General features: G+C 49.3%; 1 protein-coding gene and 2 long non-coding RNA genes across 4 annotated transcripts; all 3 read left to right on the forward strand.

Annotated features, from left to right (window-relative positions):
• Positions 1-996: 996 nt before the first annotated feature.
• LOC125322564 lies at positions 997-3,735 on the forward strand. Its single transcript, XR_007202082.1, has 3 exons — positions 997-1,140; positions 2,829-2,934; positions 3,695-3,735. It is a non-coding gene; the product is annotated as an uncharacterized LOC125322564 (long non-coding RNA).
• A 153-nt stretch (positions 3,736-3,888) lies between these two features.
• Positions 3,889-6,804, forward strand: LOC125322557. The gene is made up of 3 exons (XR_007202075.1): positions 3,889-3,930; positions 5,432-5,584; positions 6,765-6,804. It is a non-coding gene; the product is annotated as an uncharacterized LOC125322557 (long non-coding RNA).
• Positions 6,805-6,850: 46 nt separating this feature from the next.
• Positions 6,851-13,865, forward strand: LOC125323408 (TOG array regulator of axonemal microtubules protein 2-like). 2 transcript variants are annotated; one of them, XM_048298343.1, is made up of 5 exons: positions 6,851-6,882; positions 7,837-7,940; positions 9,283-9,487; positions 10,671-10,887; positions 13,485-13,865. In XM_048298343.1, exons 1-5 carry the CDS (start codon positions 6,871-6,873, stop codon positions 13,718-13,720), a joined length of 774 nt encoding a protein of 257 aa, XP_048154300.1. In that variant the 5' UTR covers positions 6,851-6,870; the 3' UTR covers positions 13,721-13,865. The 2 variants fall into 2 exon arrangements, with proteins under 2 accessions (XP_048154300.1, XP_048154299.1); XM_048298342.1 differs by lacking the exon at positions 13,485-13,865 and having other exon boundaries at positions 10,671-11,273.
• Positions 13,866-14,970: the final 1,105 nt, after the last annotated feature.

The following is a 14,970-nucleotide window of genomic DNA, read 5'->3' on the forward strand; positions in this document are numbered from 1 at the left end:
TTGTACACATTAGAAAACGACCTGTTGAGTGCATGACATGAAATTGATGATCAAGAGTCCTTTGGATGACAAGTGGGTTTCTTAAGAAATGCATTTATCATCTGAATTTTCTCATACCTTGTAAACTGACTATCAAGAGATTGTGTCTGCCAACAATTTGCATCTGTATTTACGTATTCTTATCATCAATTTGCATTTGGAAGGCTTTTTTATCAACCATCTGGGCTAGAGATTCCATTTTTCCACAAGAGAAAGCTTAGGCTTGCACAGTGTGCACACAAGTCCATTTGAGGACAAACAAATTTCACCTCAGCATCTTTCAAATACAGCCAGTGTGTACTTTATTGAAATAGTAAAGATTCATGATGCTTGGAAAGAACAAAATCCATGAACTACTCCCTTCCCAAGAGCAGGCTGAAATGTAAGTGCACTCAGCTGCCCTCTGTCTAGAATATTTGAAGCCAATGGGAACAGAGGCGCTGTGAGGTGTGAAGGGTCAGGTATCGCTGTTCCCTGGTAGCTGCTCTGAGGGGATTCAGCCGGGCCCAGCAGGACTCGCTTGTTCAGGCTCGGCTTGGTGCTGTCACGAGGCAGCTGCAGGTCTTTCCTCAGGGAGTTGCAGAGTGCCTCTGTCCTCAGGGCTCGGGGAAATCAGGGCGCTGAGACAGGAGAGGCAGCTGAGGGGTCCCTCGTGGGGAGCAAGTCCTGCTGGTGGGCACTGTCTCACAGGGAGTGGGAGCTCTGCGGCCTCAGGAACGTGCCGCTGGCTGTGGTACCTGTGGCACTTGGGAGCTGGCGCTGTGTGGGCAATTGTCAGGTTGAGCCAAGGAGCTGTGCCCAGCTGGGGGGGCTGGGAGAAAGCAAGGAGCCAGAGAGCAGGGAATTCTCTGAGCCAGTGCCAGTTTGTACCTCATGGAAGCCTGGCTGGGAGATGGGGCTGCAGGCCGCTCCATGGCGGGGTGCCTTGCCCGGGGCTGCAGCGCTCATGGCTGACCCTCTCCTTACAGTGACCCCGCAGACGGCCACTGGTGCCGAGCGCCGAGAGGAGCCGCTCCGTGGGAAGGGGCAGAAGGACGGAGCCTCTTTGGAGCCACAGCAGTCCTTGCTCGAGGCACTCTCCTTGCTCAGCAGCGATGACTGGTAAGAAAGGCCCCGTTCACTCTGTCTCCCTCTTAGCGTTAAGGTAGGTTAGGAGAGCATCTTGCTAGTGCCTCTGAGCCCCAACAGCCCAGAGGGCCGAGGGGCACCAGTGAAACCACTCCAGAGCAGAGAGAGGATAAAGATTTGAGAGCAGCCTTTTCTTGGCCTTGGTCTGCAGCAGTGCTCCAGCTGCAGCAGGTCCGTGCTGTTTCCTCGCTTTGCCTGCTGCTCTGTGGGGCTGCAAAGGAAATCTTGAGGGAAGAGAGAAAGCTGTGGGACAAGATGATTTGCTGGCTGAAGCCAGAAGCAGGATGGCAGCAGTTTGGAGTGTAGAGATTTGGGTGCCTCGGGGCCCAGTGGGACTGAGTAAGATTTGTCTCTGGCCCCACTGCTGGCAGCAGATGCAGGAGTCAGGGTCTGCCTGTGACCTTCTGCATGTGAGTCCCAGGAGCAGCTACAGGGAGTTCTTCTTTCTGAGAAATGCACTGAGTTGTGCTATAGAGTCACTCAGCCTGTCATTAGTCCTGAGGGGCTCATGGCAGAAGAGAAGGAAAAAGAAATAAAATCCTCTAGGAATCTTGCACTTTTGCAAGTCAACTGTTTCCTTCTCACTGCTTCATATGGGCCTGAGATGTTTTGTCAATACTCACAATGTGTCCCAAACTTAGACACTGACAGAAGGAGGCCTGTAGAGGCCCAGAGGTGATAACCCCACAAATGTTAGGTGATACTGGTTGTCTTTTTGATGTCTGGGTTATCATCTACTCACTGCTTCATTCACCCTGGGATAAGGACTCCATTCACCCTGGGATAAGCATGAAAAATCTGCCGCAATGCATCTCCTTGTGCAGTCGCCTTTGCTCTGCCCTGTCTCTTCTGCTTTCTCTTCCCCATTTCTGTTTGGTGCCCTGTGAGGTGCAGAGAGCTTCTGCAGCTGTGGGGGGGTCCGGGTGACACTCAGGGATGCCCGTGGCATCAGCTGCCAGCCCTGCGCTGCAGCCCCGATGCATCACGCGCCTTCCTGTAGCTCAGGTCCTGCCCAAAGCAAGTGCTGAGAGAGGGAGTTGTTTGCACCTTGTAAATAACATGTTGCTGCTGTTTTACGTAGGGGCTTTTGGGAAAAGCTAGACTTTCAGCTGTTCTTGCCCGGGTGTGGAATCTTCTGGGGCATCCTGCTGCTTTCTTGGGGAATGTGTGAGGTGGAGTGGAGTGGGTGACAGACAGGCCTAGATTGCAGAGTGGAAACTCAGCTACAGAGTGCCAGTGCAGACTCTCACTGCTGAACTGCCTGCTGGGGCTAGCAAAGAAGGAAAATGCCCCAGACACAGCCCAATGGGACTGTGTCTCAGGGACAGGTACAGGGAGGTGACAAGAAACAGCAGCATGGCACGGTCTCACAGCCTCCAGGAAGCACTGACATAGGGACTTCATGTGCCAGAGACTTCAGAAAGGCTGTCTTGTTAAACGGCCACAAATGAAGACTCTGAAAGCCCTCTATTTGCCTCTTGGATTTGTGTATGCTTTTGACAGCCACAGCAACCTGTGGCAGCGAGTTCCACGATTTCATCACGTACTGCTTGAAAAGCACCTCCCTTTGTTTGACTGAGCCGCCAGCCTGGTAAATTCAGAGGGTGCTGCCTAGTTCTTGGGTGGAGAGAAAGTCAATCTTTTTGGTACTTGCCTTTCAGGGAGCTGAAGGAGAAGGGACTCTTCAGCATCAAACACCTGGCTGAGTCCCACTCAGAAGTCCTTCTTTGTAGACTTCGTGAGGTTTGCTTGGCACTTACCAACGAGGTAAGAACATTGTTCTGAATCGTCCTCCGTGCTTCTTACACGGTGTGTAGAGTAGATATGTGCTTGTTCATCTCCCTGTGTGCTCAGGAACTGCCTTCATTTCTGTTTCTAGACCTTATCTTTCTCATGTCTGTCAGCTCTCTATAGGATCTGTGTGCACATGTAGCTCTATTTACTGGTAGGTCGGGCATCTGACACTCTCCTCTTGGAGCGAGCTGCCATTACAATGCAACGTGCAAATGCAGAAGCGGAGACACTAATTATGTTATTTGCTGCAGTCCAAATCTCTGCCCAAGCTGTAATTCAACACTGCCAATTAGTCTGTAGACTTGAGCCTGTGTTTTCTGTTTCCTGGCTGAGGGCTTCAACTGCTGCTGTTACTTTTTCAAACAGGAGCAAATGACTCTTTTGTCTTTATGACTTGTGCCTTTATGGCTTGAGAGCAGCCCTTGCTTTAATTTGTTTCTTTGTTTTTTGAATAAAAGGGCCTAAAACCAAAGCAGTGGACATTCCAGAAGAATTAAGTAGAACACTTTAAGTGAAATAATATGTTTTAGGCCTGCAGGAAGCAGGCCTGAGGCCTAGCACAAGTAGGTGCCAGAGTTAAGTGCCTTTCTGTGCTTGTGCTCTTCTGCTCTGCCTGTGCTTTTGTGTTCCCCTGGACACAGCGGGAAGTGTTGTCATTTCCTGGGACTTTTGTCTAAGGCAACTGGTTTTCTTTTCAAGGTGATTCTTATGTTTCCCCGCATGACTTCCCCAGGTGACCAACCTTCGCTCAAAGGTGTCTTACTCTGCAATCGTCACTCTTGGAGAGCTCTTTGTGACCTTGCAGAAGGACATGGACTCGGAGGTGGATGAGGTTGCTCGGGTCCTTCTCCAGATGGTGTGGAACTCCCCAGAGTTTGTTCAGAAAGCAGCCAGTCACACCCTGGGAGTCATGGTGGAGCATGTGACTCCTGCACGAGCAATGACTGCTCTCATGGACAGTGGAGTCCAGTAGGTTCTTCTTCTCTTAGTGATATTCTTCACCTTCTATTGTGTGTGGGGGGGGAGAAGGGCTGAGAGAGAGAATGGGAACGGTGGGAGGGAAGGGTCCTGTATCCTGCATCTTCTGTGAACTCAGTGACTTGATTCTCCAATCAACCTCACTTCTTTCCTCTTGTCACCTATTTCTGCCCTCATGCAGCCCTTTAGTTGACAGAATCACAGAGCTGTAGAATATGCTGAGTTGGAAGGGGCCCATCAGGCTCATCGAGTCCAGCTCCTGGCCTTGCACAGAACAAACACGCCAAGGGTCACACCATGTGCCTGAGAGCGTTGTCCAAAGGCTTCCTGAACTTTCTCAGGCTTGGTGCTGTGACCAGTGCCCTGGGGAGCCTGTTCCAGTGCCCAGCCACCCTCTGGGTGAAAAACTTTTTCCTGATATCCAAGCTCAACCTCCCCTGACTCAGCTTGCTGCTGCTTCCTGGAGTTCTCCCAGTCTGTCCGAGTTGCCTAGATGTGGTGAATGGTGGGCAAGTGAAAGTGCCTGCAAAGGCTAAGGATAGAGCCCTGTGGTTTTGTGGGAAGAGGGACAATTGCAACTGCAGCTGTGAGCGCTCTTTGATATTTCACAGCCCTAACCACAGAGGCCTTGGGAAAAACCATGCATCCTCATTATGCCATTCACTTGAGAAGTAAGGAGGGTTCTTGCTGGGGCATGGAGCACATGGGGGAGAACGTGCTGGGTGTGGCACAGCCTGCACAGCAGGTGCAGCTCCTGCCAAGAGGAGTCTTGTAGGACTGTCCTGGCCTTAGAGGCCCACTTGCTATTCAAACTGATGTCTCATGTTAGCCTTGAGATGATGAATCACTGTACAGGCACCTTCACAGGCCGACTGCCGTGGGACAGCTGAAGCAGGTGCTGCCTTAAGTGTTGGTGCTGGGCCTGATAGTCCCCAAGAGACACTGTCTAGAACAGGACAAGCTGGCTAAACTGACTGCCACCCTTTCCTCAGCTTTGGAAAAGGGGGAAACGTTCAGATGTATCTCTTGCCAAGCCTCACAGAAGAAACTGGCTGCATTGCAGAATATTCTGCAACTTCATGTCCCACAGCGTGTTTTCCCTGCATTTGTTTCTTTCCCAAGGTCTGCAGATTTGGGGGTAAATGGGTGCAAATATCCTCAATCCTGCTGCGGCTGTCTGTGTAGTGGCTGGCTCCTGATGGGTCAGCCTGGGTTGTCTTTAATTTCCCTCTTTCTCAGAGTGAATTTGGGGAAAGACGTTGAGTATCAGATAGTGCAGGGAGACTGAATTCCTCACTCTTGCTTGCAGGCAGTCCTTCTGTAGAGTGCCAACTTTGTGTTTCTCTGCGGACAGAACCTTCTACAGGTGTCCCAAGTGTCAGGGAGAACCCAGGCCTCCTTCCCCCAGCAATGACAGGGAGCATGCTCTGGCCAAGGCCTGCGCTGTGTCCCTCTGCTCCCTGTGCCCCAGTGTCCGCTCTCTTCTTCCCAGGAGCCGCCACGTCCAGGTGCGGAAGTGCGCGGCCCAACTCCTCCTGTCCTTGATGGAGAAAACTGGAGTCACGAAGCTCGCAGGAACGCCCAGGGCTGAGAGGCTGGCGCACGCGGCAGGGACGCTTGCTCAGGACTGTCACAAGGACACAAGGTAATGATCTTCATTTCACCTCCTAAAACAGGAAAACTGTTGGGTGTCTGGCTGTAAAGGGCAAAACCACAAAAGAGTGGAAGCTAAAGGAAATATTAAGTTCCCTCACTGTGTGGATGAGGTTCACAGAGTCACGGAATACGCTGAATTGGAAGGGACCCATCAGTGTCATCGAGTCCAGCTCCTGCCCGTGTGCAGGGCCCCCCAAGAGTCACTCCATGTGCCCGAGAGCATTGTCCAAAGGCTTCTTGAGCTCTGTCAGGCTTGGTGCTGTGACCACTGCCCTGGCTTGTCTGGGGAAATGACTGTGCTGGGGAACCTGAGGTTGTCCCGCAAGAGGGAGCATTGCCAACTTCCTGGGACTTGAATGATTCTTTCCTGAGATCAAAAGAGCCATCAGATGAGCCAGTCAAACAGTTTTGCTTGGCCTTAGGTGCACAAGACAAAGCCAAAATGTTGTCTAATGTTCATCACTGAAGGATCGCATACATCTATTTCTCATTAACTTAAGACTTTCCTAGAAATATTCCAGGGGTCTTTAGCCAATGTATTCAGTCTTTCTAAACCTCTTCTGCAGATTTCTATAATGCTCTTATCTGTGGCTGAATGACCTCCAAATTGCTTCCTGAAGAAAACTGTGGTTTCCTAGTGGCAAAATCAACCCAAACCACCCAAATCCCCTCACTTTGAGGATTCAATTCCCATTAATAGCTGCCAAGAACGCATGAGCAACTAGCTGTCCCTGTGCATACATATGGTATAGAATAATCAAAAGCAAGCATGAGGCATTTGGTCCTGGCTTCCCTGCCAGTTAAAGAAAGGCAAATTACTGTGCAATGGCAGCAAGACACTGCTAATAAGCTCTGACTCAAAGCAGAGGTGTTTTGCTTGTTCCCTGGGATCCTTCGATGCCACAGAAGCGCACCCACAGTTTCAGAGTGAGATTGTATTTTTCTGTTGCCCCACGTTCTCCTCTTGCCTCTTGTGTTCAGCTGACAGCACTGTGCAGTGACAAGTGGAGGTAAACCTCTCTCTTTGCTGAGTAGGTAATGCCTTCTCATGCAGGTATGGCAGCTGCTGAGTTTAAGGTATCAGCTTATTCTGTTACTGCTCCTCCTTTGTTTGTTCACCTTCTATTCTTTCTTTCTTTCTTTCTTTCTTTCTTTCTTTCTTGTTTTAGGCATTATGGACAGGAGATGGTGAAAATGATGCTGAATCACCAAAAATTTAAAAGGCTTTTGGAACAATCTCTTTCCACCCGTGACCTGGAAGATATTCTGACAAGAATGAAGAAGAAAGTAAGTGCTTGGTAGGAGAAATGTCTCCTTTGTGCAAGTATTGCCACTGCTGATATGAGATCAAACAGACCTAATCTTATCTCATTCCTCTTCTGCCAAATCATTTTGCTCCTGGGAATGAACTGTTGATCTGTAGCCTGTTCATCTGCAGAGCACAAAGGAATTGATAATATTAGGGGAAAAGTGTGGTATTGGATATTTTGAATATTGGCCACAAACAGGGAAGGGAAAGAGGAGAAAATGGGTTTACATTTAAGCATAACCCCCCACCCCACTATCCCTACTCTGCCCCCAGTGACGCAATTAAGTGAGAACAGTGCTTCTGGAGATAACAGAGTCTTTGCAAAAGACACAGGAAGCAGTAGTGCCAAGAAAATTTCCAAATATACAAAAGATGTCCCAGTCAATCCCAATTCCTACAATTACTGTCTGTCTTCTGGGAATACTGCCTTGCTGTCATGCCCTGTGCAGCTGGAAGAAGCTTGGTGAATTCAGCAGCATCCAGTGGAAAATCATTTGTTTGCCTGGGGTATTTTTATTCTTTTTACCTACATTATAGAAGGGAGTGTGCCTTTGTGCAGCAACAGGGAGAGTGAGTGTGGAACCAAATCAACTTCCAACACAATGGGCCAACCTCCAAAGAGTCCAAATTTTTCTGCAGCTTCCTTTAAGAGCATTAGTTCCCTACCAGTTTGCATTATTCCCATTTATGCTCAAGAGGAATGCATTTGGGATTTTAGACTGCTGCTCAGTATGGTAGCAGCCATAACCTGCCATGGGCTATTGAAAACAAGGAGTTGGCATCACTGAACCTCTGGCCTGTTTCCTTCTGTAAGTTCGGAAAGGTTTGCCCAAGCCTTGGTTGCAGTGATCCTGGTTATAAGTTGTGTTTTAAACAGGTAATTTCCTATTTTACATTCTAAAGATCCATGGGGTTTCTTTATGCCTTTGTAGGGGATGGAAACGCAGAAGGATGAACACCCATCTGTCGAGAAGCCTGTGAAGAAGAGGAGCGATGGCTCGAAGAAGCCCCAGGCCACATTGCCTTCTAGTAAACGGTACTGAGCACTTTAGTTAGATGTGACAAAGCACGTGGCAAGCTTTACATGTCTCTTCCTCAGGAAAATCTTTCTGGTGGAGATGACCTGTGCCAGAGATTGTTTCCTTTCCCTACAAATGCTCTATCATAAAAAATGTCTCCTTCTGCATTACGCTGAACACAACTTCTCTGGAAGGGTTTCCACAAAAAATGGGCGACAAAAAGACACCCATTGGTTGCAGCTCAGAAGATCCAGTGCAGTGGCAAGGACAGTGCTGTGGAGGCTGTGAGAGGGCCATGTCTCCGCTGCCTCACTTGGGACAAGTAAATTCAAGCAGGGTTTTTTTCCTCTGAGAGCAGTCTTTTTCAGATGGGTGTTTTGATGAGAAGTCCCAGTCTAGAAGCAAGATGCCGTTCCCCAAAATAGCACTTCCCATGCATGTGGTTTGGCCTTCCTGAGTCATGGTTTTCTTACCCTCAGACAGTACCAAGATGAGTAGTAAGTAGCAAGCCAGTTCCTGAGCAACTTTGGTCAACAGGTGTCTCAATGTGGACGTTTTGTCTTGACATTCCTGTCCTTCATACTGTTTGCTTGATGGACAGCATGTTTGGTTTATTTCCCCCTGTGCTGCAATCAGCATTTGAGACAGGAATTTGGTCCTTGCTGTCTCTTCCTGCCAGTGGGAGAGCTACTTGTACCTGTTGTCCTCTGATAACAGAGGGGATTTATTTAGCTCTGTCATGCTCAGCGCTGGCAGGAGAGTGACCACATGCCTCAGTAGCGTAGTCAGGATCTTCCCATGCTCAAGAGAGTTGTTCCCAGTGGGTTTGTTAAGCTGTGGATCTAGTCTCTAGGGAAGCAATCATGTGAGCGTAGTGCTGGGATGTCTGGCTTCTGTTTTTATCCCTCTTACGGATTTTCTGGATCCTTCAGATATGCCCCTATCCATCTGTTCAGATGCATCTGAGCTACTTTTCCAGATTGTCATGCCTGCTGTAGAGACACTTCTCCAGAGGGATGAGTTTCCTTATTAGAAGACGCACACCTCCCTTACGATGAGGCATTTAAACATGGAAGTAGCATCTCTCTTTCCTCACAAAGCAGTGCGACATGTGTACCTGGGAAGCCGTCTGGAGAGAAGTGAGATGCATCTCATCCTTGGTTTTCCTGAGTAAGCACTGGTGAGAATGTTGCTTGCAGATTGTCTCCTGTAATGATTGTCATGAGGTCTCCCGTTGTTTTTCAGATCAGGATTTTCTAGCTTGAAATCACATCATTAGGAAACCTCTCCAAGATGTTCTGCTCACAATTAACTGAAGGTATGATCACCAACAGGTCCGCATTTGGTTTTATTTTCCAGGGTGAAGTCTACCTCTGATGGACGCCGCCTACGCCGCCCAAAAGCCCAGGTCACGTTACCTCCGGCTGTGGAAGAAACGGAGCCGCTCCAGAAGCTGTACAATCTCCTGGAAGCCAAGGAGTTTAAGACACGGATGGAAGGAGTGGCACTCCTCCTAGACCTGTGCAAAAGCAGCCCCCAGCTCGTCTCCACTAACACTGTCCAAGTATGTAGGGTGTCTTCATTGTTCCTTTCCTTCAGCTCCTTTCCCAAGCCTGTAGCAGGCAAGTTAATTCAGTGTGTCTTGGCACTACATCCTGGCTGTGTGGGACAGGCTGCTGCCTCTTACCCTGAAATATTTAATTCAGGTCCACGCTTCAGGACAAGTTCTTTCAGTCCAGATGTATTTGTCTGGCAGGTGCCTATTGATGCTGTTCATCAGATGAGGACAGAGTTTTCTGCTGGTGTAACTTCTGCTGTCTCCTACTCCCACTTGGGTTAAGTGAAGGGAATCCAGCCACTGAAAGCGTGGCAATTATTCTCTAGACAAAAAAATGGGTTTGGATGGGGAAGAGAAATATCAGGCTGGGCAGGTTTAAACCAATTTTTTTTGAAAGGATACTTCTGTAAACTCCGACTTGTCTTGCACAGGCACAACTCTGGTTACTCGTTTCCATCGGCATCCCTAGTCCTCTTGGTAAAGACGGTGCTCACCCTTCTTGGGGGGGTCTTTTTTCTCTTTGGAAAAGGAGGGAAATGGCTAGGGACAGATCTCTTCCTTCTCCTCCCAGTAGCTGCTTTTTCCCTTTGTCCAGAAAATGGTGCCTGATAATGTGGCTGTCAAGGGACTGAACCTGCTCTAATGAGAGTGGTCCAGCACATTAAATTTCAGAAGTCTACCTGCTGGGTAGACAATTGGTCTGGATCCTGGAAGAGTTGATCAGAGCCCTGCACTTCTCCAGACACAGGTTCTGAGACAGATGGAACAAAACCTGGATCTCCTCCAGCCATAGTTTTGGCAAAATCGTAACTGCCCTCAGAACTTGAGGCAACTGTGTAGAAAAAGGGGCATTGTAAATATCTGGTTGCATACTTCGAAAGCAAAGATACCATTTTGCATCAATAAATGGGATGAATTTAATGACTGAAATGTGGAGAGAAACACCATAGGAACTATCCTGTCCCCACCCAAAGCTCTTCAAAATATATGAAAATCTTTCAACCAGCATGAGGTTGCGCAACCATTCCAGTGAGTGGCCCACAGGAAAACAGGGAAATTGTGCAAGCAAGTGCTGACCTGACAGGAAGGATCACTTTCATCTTTTACATTGCTGAGTGCTCACTTCTGCGTCCCTTCCTCAAACAAGGACATTTTAATCCAGCTTTCATGTTGTTTGTTCTCTTCACAGATTTTTGATTATTTTGTCCCGAGACTTGGTGATACGCACAAGAAAGTGAAGCAGAAGGCGCTGGACGTGCTGGCTGAAATCGTAGGCATCCTGAAAGATGGCTTAAACCCGGTGATCATCTGTCTGGTTGAAGGAATAACAAACAACCTAAACTCAAAGGACCCCGGGGTTTATGCCGCAGCTGTGAAAGCGCTGGAAGAATCCATGGCTCACTTAGGTAAGGCTGAGCCCTGGCATGGACTCTCCTCAAGTGTGTCTCTGCCTCTGCGAGTCAAGAGAACGCTGAGTGCCTTGACAGCTGTTGTTGTCTGTGGAAACCTCCAGCTGACATCCACCAGAAGCTGTGCAGGTGCAGTCCTTACGCACCAGTCCCCCAGCAGGCTTGAATGTGCATCAGCATTTCCCAAAAGTCCCAGGAGCCCTTGGCTCTGTGCTGCTTGTCTGAAGAGGAAGTGCTGGACTACAGCTTTGCTGGAATTCAGGGCCAAAGGGATTTTTGGAGTTTGCCTGGGCCCCAGTTGACTTCCCAAATGAATAGCTTTGCTGTTGGCATGAAGGGACAGCGGCGCATCAGAACCTCTGCAGAGCAGCCTCCTGGAAGGCTCCACATCATAGGCATTAGCTTCATTAGGACAGCAGGATCAGTTCTTTACTGCATGCTTGCATGAAGATCATTTGGGACCTCCTTTTTGTATCTCATGCAGGAAAGGAGCTCTTAATAATACCCTGCTACTGAAACCCACACTGGGGTGTAGCTCTGTAGTGGTTCCCAATGAAGCAGATTGCCTGCTTTGTCACTGCCAGCCCTGTGACCCTGTGAGGGACCAAACTTCATCCCACACATGTTCTGTCTCCAGGAAAAGCTTGCCTTGGCTTATTAGAGTGGTAGGACTCGAGGCTTGCAGGCCAATGCAGGCAACAGTAAATTCAAACATGACCCCCAAAACCGCGACAGATAGGCACAAGGAAAACCAAAATACATACGCCGGTCAAGTATTGGGAAATCAGTTCATTTTCCAGTCTCTCTGCCAAGATCTGATTTCACAGATGTTACAGAACCCCACAGGCTACTGAGGCACTGAGCACTAATAGCTCTTGTATGAGTAACTTGGAGTCTTGTCCCTAGATCCACACAGGTAACCTGACAATTTAAAAACAGCTTATCCTTCAGGTGGGAACGGAGGTGTGCATTTTGGAGCCTTCTCACCCTTTTCCATAGGGGAGAGAGAAGATCACCTCTGCAAAGCTCTGGGATGCAAAACCTTTTCACTGCTTACGTGTGATTGAAGTCTTGAGGTCCCTGATGTGAAATGTTTAACATAGCTCCTGGTACAGCAGACAACTTTGGATTTAAAAAGTGACAGGAGAGCTTTTCTTTTGGAATTTAAAATCCTCCCAAGTAGGCTGGAAGGAAAGAAGAAAAGGATTCAAAAATCGGCAGGAATTTCCTTTCTTTTACAAAATGTAGTTGCCCCTGCCCTTTCCCACCCCACTGTCCTTTCTCTTATGACCTCAGAAGAGAGAGCAGAAATGTGTGTTTCCCTTGTAGATAAAGTATCCCTGATGAAAGAGTTCAGCCACCGCAGGAGTGAACTGAAGGGCCAAGCTCTGCTGGATGTCACGGAGCATCTCTCAGGTATGGCCTCCCCTTCTAAGGCAAGAGGTCTTCCGAGGCAGAATTTACAGGGAATGCCAGTGAATAGACACTAGAGTGGCTCCTCCAAATCAGGAGGTGCTGAGCTTGTCCCTCCTGCCCAATACCCATGGAAGGTGTATTGGGCAGGTTTTCCCTGGCTGCTGCAGAGGTGTGCAGCATCTGAGATGGGGGCGGCGCTCGGCCTCGGGGCTGAGCTCTCACTGGGGCATCTCAGAAGCTGCCTCCAGGAAAGGGAGGGGCTAAAAATTCCCAAGCTGGCTCCTCTCTTGGAAGCTCAGGGACAGCTCTGATCCTTTAGGGAAAATGGTGGCAAATGCTGTTTCAGGGGATCGGTTTGTTTTGTCCTCACAGAATTCTTGCTTTGCTCTTGGAAAGTTTTGAGGCGGAAGCCTGCAGTGCCTGGGGGTCACAGCTTAGGTCCAAACTCAGCACACATGTTAGAGGCACGGATTTTGTGCAAGGCAGCCTTTGGGGGCAGAGGGGCAGAAGCAGAGTGCTGAGGCTCCCTGCCTGTGCTGTGGAAGTGCCATTGGACTGAGCATTTCAGGGTGTGCAGTCAGGGTCTTCCTATGTCAGCGCTGCCCAAAATGCTCCAAATGCAGCTGATAATTGATTGCTCAGAGGAGCTTGCTATGTCAGCAATAGCCAAGGGATGGAAAAATGATAACCTCAATATATACTAGAGAAGACAGTGTATAGCCTTGCTTTATTTATAGCCTTGCTTTAGCGGGGTCTAAATCCACTGCTAATTAAGCCAGGTCACAAAAACGGAGTCATCCTTTTTATTAGAAATCTCTCAATTTCCTCTCTAAAGTGCCTTTCAAACCTTCAGCAGTGGGTTTAGACAACTTCTAAATGGAAATAAACAGCAATTTGACATTTTGGTCATTCATCATGCTGGAAACAGATTGTGGAATGATTTAGTAAAGGTGTGAAGTCTGCCACAGGTACAAGGCTCGGATCTGGAGAAATTAGTCCTGAGGGCTTGGTGGTTCTGTTTTGGGGATGTTCAGCTGCTTTGCCCATTTCTGGATCATGGGGCTCTCACTGTTATTTCACTGATCTTAGCCAGAGAGACTCCCAAAATCACAACTAGAGGTAGATCCTTGTTTGCATTAAGGCTGGTGGTTAAGAAGTTTGTGTCTCTCTTCCGGCAGCGCTTGTGGCATGGGTTTATCCCAGGAGCCCCGAAGTCGTCCAGCGCTACGCCCTGCCCGTGCTCTGGTCCTTCCTGGGGAACAAGGCGCTGCCTGTCCGAAGCGCCAATGTCCGCACTGTGGTCACCAAGCTTGCCTGCGCCCTCTACAAGGTGATGGGCGCCAAGCTGAGGAAGCATGCTGCCAGCCAGCCTCCGCATGTGCGGGAAAACCTCTCCGACATTTTGGGCTGGTGAAGGCTCAATGACCTGCAGGAAGATGACAAAGTGCTGAGTTGGACACCTCCGGACGTGACTTCTTAGCTGTGCCAAAAAGGACAGAATGCAAAGGAAGGGTGTGCACCTGCCCCCGCTCTCTCCACCCCCCTTCCTAGTCGTGGCATGGGGTGCCTGAAGCAACTTCCAATTGAGGACAAGGTGAAGGCTGAGCATGGCTCAGCCTCACAAAGAGGTAAGGCGGGAGCTGGGCCGCTCTCTGGCGGGAGGAAGGCTCTTGTGCCAGCCTAGAGAGCCTGGGCACATTGCCAGGGAACAGTTCTGCCCTGCATGTGCCCCCTGCACTGAGCTGTGCTGCTCCCAGTGCCCCGTGGAGCTGTAGGGCTGCTCAGCTGTGGGGCCGGGAGAGGAGCAGGAGGGTGCGTGTGCAGCTGAGCCATTCCTGGAAAGCACAGGCCTCTGGGCTCCCTGCTGTCCCAGGGCAGCCCAGAGGCCAGGCTGTTCCTGTGCTGGCTCTGTGCAAGTGGGTCAGGGTGTCTCCCTGGTCTGCCTCAAGTGGCTGCTGGCAGGAGCATGTTTCCCTGTGCAGCTCTTTAGAAGTTTCCAGGGAATCTCTCACATGAAATACTGTAGCTTCTGATGCTTTATGTTGGCATTGTGGCCTCTGTTATATTTTGTGTTTCCATTTTGCAGGACTGACTGGCTACACTCTTGCGAAGAAGTTTACCATGGAATCTCCCTCTATGCTCCTTCCCTCCAAGCCATTGCCTCCCATCCAGAAGAGCTCTCCTTCTTCTAACACAAACAAAATAAGTAGCAGAGAGCAGGAGAATGGGAAAAATGTCACCGGCAATGATGATGACAGAAGAAAAAAGCAGGAGCTGAGTTCAGAGAGAAAAGGACATATGGTAAGGACACCAACCTAAGTCCTGTCTGGTGGATTTCCAGTTTATGTGCTGTAGGCAGAGCTCGGAGACCTTTTGCTGTGGTGTGAGGCCAGGGAAGCAGCTGAGCAAAGGGAGAGCTCAGCAGGACACTGCACTTCAGGCTGTCTTTGCAGTGGGTGTGTAGTGCAGGCTTCATGTCCTCAGCGGGTATCAATAGCAGGGGAGGTCTTTGAATGGTTTCTGGCTCTCTTGTGGCTCCTGCTCTGTCTTATGGCTGAGAAAACACCAACAGGCAGTCAGAGCAGCTGAAGTTGGCCAATCTTGTGAACCAATCCTTCTACATTTAGTAAACTACGGGTATGTGTGAACCATCTCTGTGTCTTG

Source organism: Corvus hawaiiensis, chromosome 3, assembly GCF_020740725.1.
Source record: "Corvus hawaiiensis isolate bCorHaw1 chromosome 3, bCorHaw1.pri.cur, whole genome shotgun sequence".
In the NCBI taxonomy this organism is placed as follows: Eukaryota; Metazoa; Chordata; class Aves; order Passeriformes; family Corvidae; genus Corvus; species Corvus hawaiiensis.